This window comes from Chaetura pelagica, unplaced genomic scaffold (assembly GCF_000747805.2).
Source record: "Chaetura pelagica isolate M959 unplaced genomic scaffold, ChaPel_1.0 scaffold3, whole genome shotgun sequence".
Classification (NCBI taxonomy): Eukaryota; Metazoa; Chordata; class Aves; order Apodiformes; family Apodidae; genus Chaetura; species Chaetura pelagica.
This window is the reverse complement of record NW_009952974.1, coordinates 13,203,565-13,205,320: the sequence shown is the minus strand read 5'-3', so window position 1 is coordinate 13,205,320 and position 1,756 is coordinate 13,203,565. Positions and strand designations below refer to the sequence as shown.

Sequence of the window (1,756 nt, the reverse complement as noted above, 5' to 3'; positions counted from 1 at the left end):
TAGTCCTGTCTGAAAGTGACATTTGGAAAACTGGGAATCTAACAGATTTGGGAAGTTTAAGATATAATTCCAAGTAGAATAGACTTTCAGAAATGTGATGAGCAATTAGAAATCACACCACTCTTTGGTGCACTGATGCACTTTCTTGGGGACCAGCAGCAGGTCAACAAGACAGGAAACAGCACGAGATGAACAGAAGCCTTTATTTTATGAAGATCTGTTTGAATTAAGGTGAACATGGTCCCCGGAGATCAATAACTGCTCTCCTAACTCCTCCTGAAAGCGACAGCTGAGTTGCATGTAAAATACAGTATCAGCTGTTATGCCTTAAAAGCAACAATAAACAAGTGTCTAATGGTGGGTTTGACGTTCAGATCAAACAGCTCATGAATACATTTTTTGCAAAACATTCCAGGATGAGAATCATGACAGAAAAGGGCCCTTTCTTCATGAAAGAAGAGGGTTTCCATTTCACACTTTTTTTTAAATCCATGTGACCATGAATTGTAATCCATTTCAAGCCTGGAGGTCCAGGCCTCTGGGTTCCCAAGAAGACAATATGCCTCTAGCTGCTGTGCTTCCAGGAACAGGTAAATCTCTGTGTTGCCAACATCCTGCTTGCTGCTACACTTCCTAAGGGAAGTGCTGTTCATGAACAGCACACTTTGTATGTTAGAACCAGAAGTGCATCCACATTTGCTTTCTAGTTTTATCCACAGTGCTGGAAATACTTGTTATCACAACAGCATGTAGACTGATTTATTTTTTTTTAAAGTGAAAAGTTCTGCTTAACCATTAAAGGGTTTTGCCATGGATACTTATTCTTTACTTAGTGTTTGTCTGTACAAGAACTGCTACATAGGCACTGCAGATGTGCCCAGTCACCTCAGTTCCCAAACAACGTAAGACATGGAGAACAAAAAAAATAAAAATTAGCAACCAATCAGCAGCTTATCACCTCTTCACCATCAGACCTACAACTGAGCACAACCCCACTGTACCTAAGGATCAGAAAACACTCCAGGGTAGGTTATAAAAGCAACATTACTGTTCACATTAGTATGCAGCTGCTCCAAGTGCCTATTGATCCTGTTGGCTGGTGGGTGCTCAAGCTGCTGATACAGCAGATGTCTCAGCTGTGTGGCACCTGTGGCTTCATCAGCAACATCAATAGTCCATGGTTTGCAGGAGGCCAGCAGCTAACTCCCAAGACACTGAGCCACGTTCCCAACCCTCGATTTAATGTACATATGCGCTCGCTTGTCCAGTTTGTAGTATATTGACCATGTTAGAATTTATTTTAGTTACAGTGTGTAAAATAAAAATTTTGCAACAACTTGAAAGTTTCTCTATGTTTTACCCAAAACACAGGTTTTTCTGCATATTTCCTAGCTGATGCTAATACTCCTGACAGTGGTAAATGACTCTTAAAATAATTATCCCCCGTATCACGTGAAAAACCTTCAAGTACATGCAAGTGACTGAAACATCTAGGGAGCGCGGGCTCAGCTCTGTAATTACAATCTTGTTTCAACTAAACTTGACTAAAATGTATTTGTTCATGACTTGGGTGCAAACCGGCCCCTCCAGGGGCGCTCTGAACAGCCCAGGTACCTCAGCTGCGCCCCGTTTCTCTCAGGGAATCTAGAGAACAGCCGGAGCAGTCTCGGTAAGACAGGAAGGCGGCCGGAGTGGGGGGATCGCTCTGCCTCGCGCCCTCCTCCCGCCCCGCTCCCCGCCCGCAGGACGCTGGCCC

General features: G+C 43.7%; 1 protein-coding gene across 1 annotated transcript in view; it reads left to right on the top strand.

The window, feature by feature from the left end:
* The first annotated feature begins 1,061 nt into the window (after positions 1 to 1,061).
* The window catches only part of ATP5G3 (ATP synthase, H+ transporting, mitochondrial Fo complex, subunit C3 (subunit 9)), a 4,216-nt gene continuing 3,521 nt past the window's right edge, over positions 1,062 to 1,756 (top strand). Inside the window, exon 1 of the mRNA XM_009996312.1 lies at positions 1,062 to 1,267. Within this exon, the coding sequence (XP_009994614.1) occupies positions 1,062 to 1,267 (206 nt within the window). The remainder of the gene's footprint in view (positions 1,268 to 1,756) is intronic.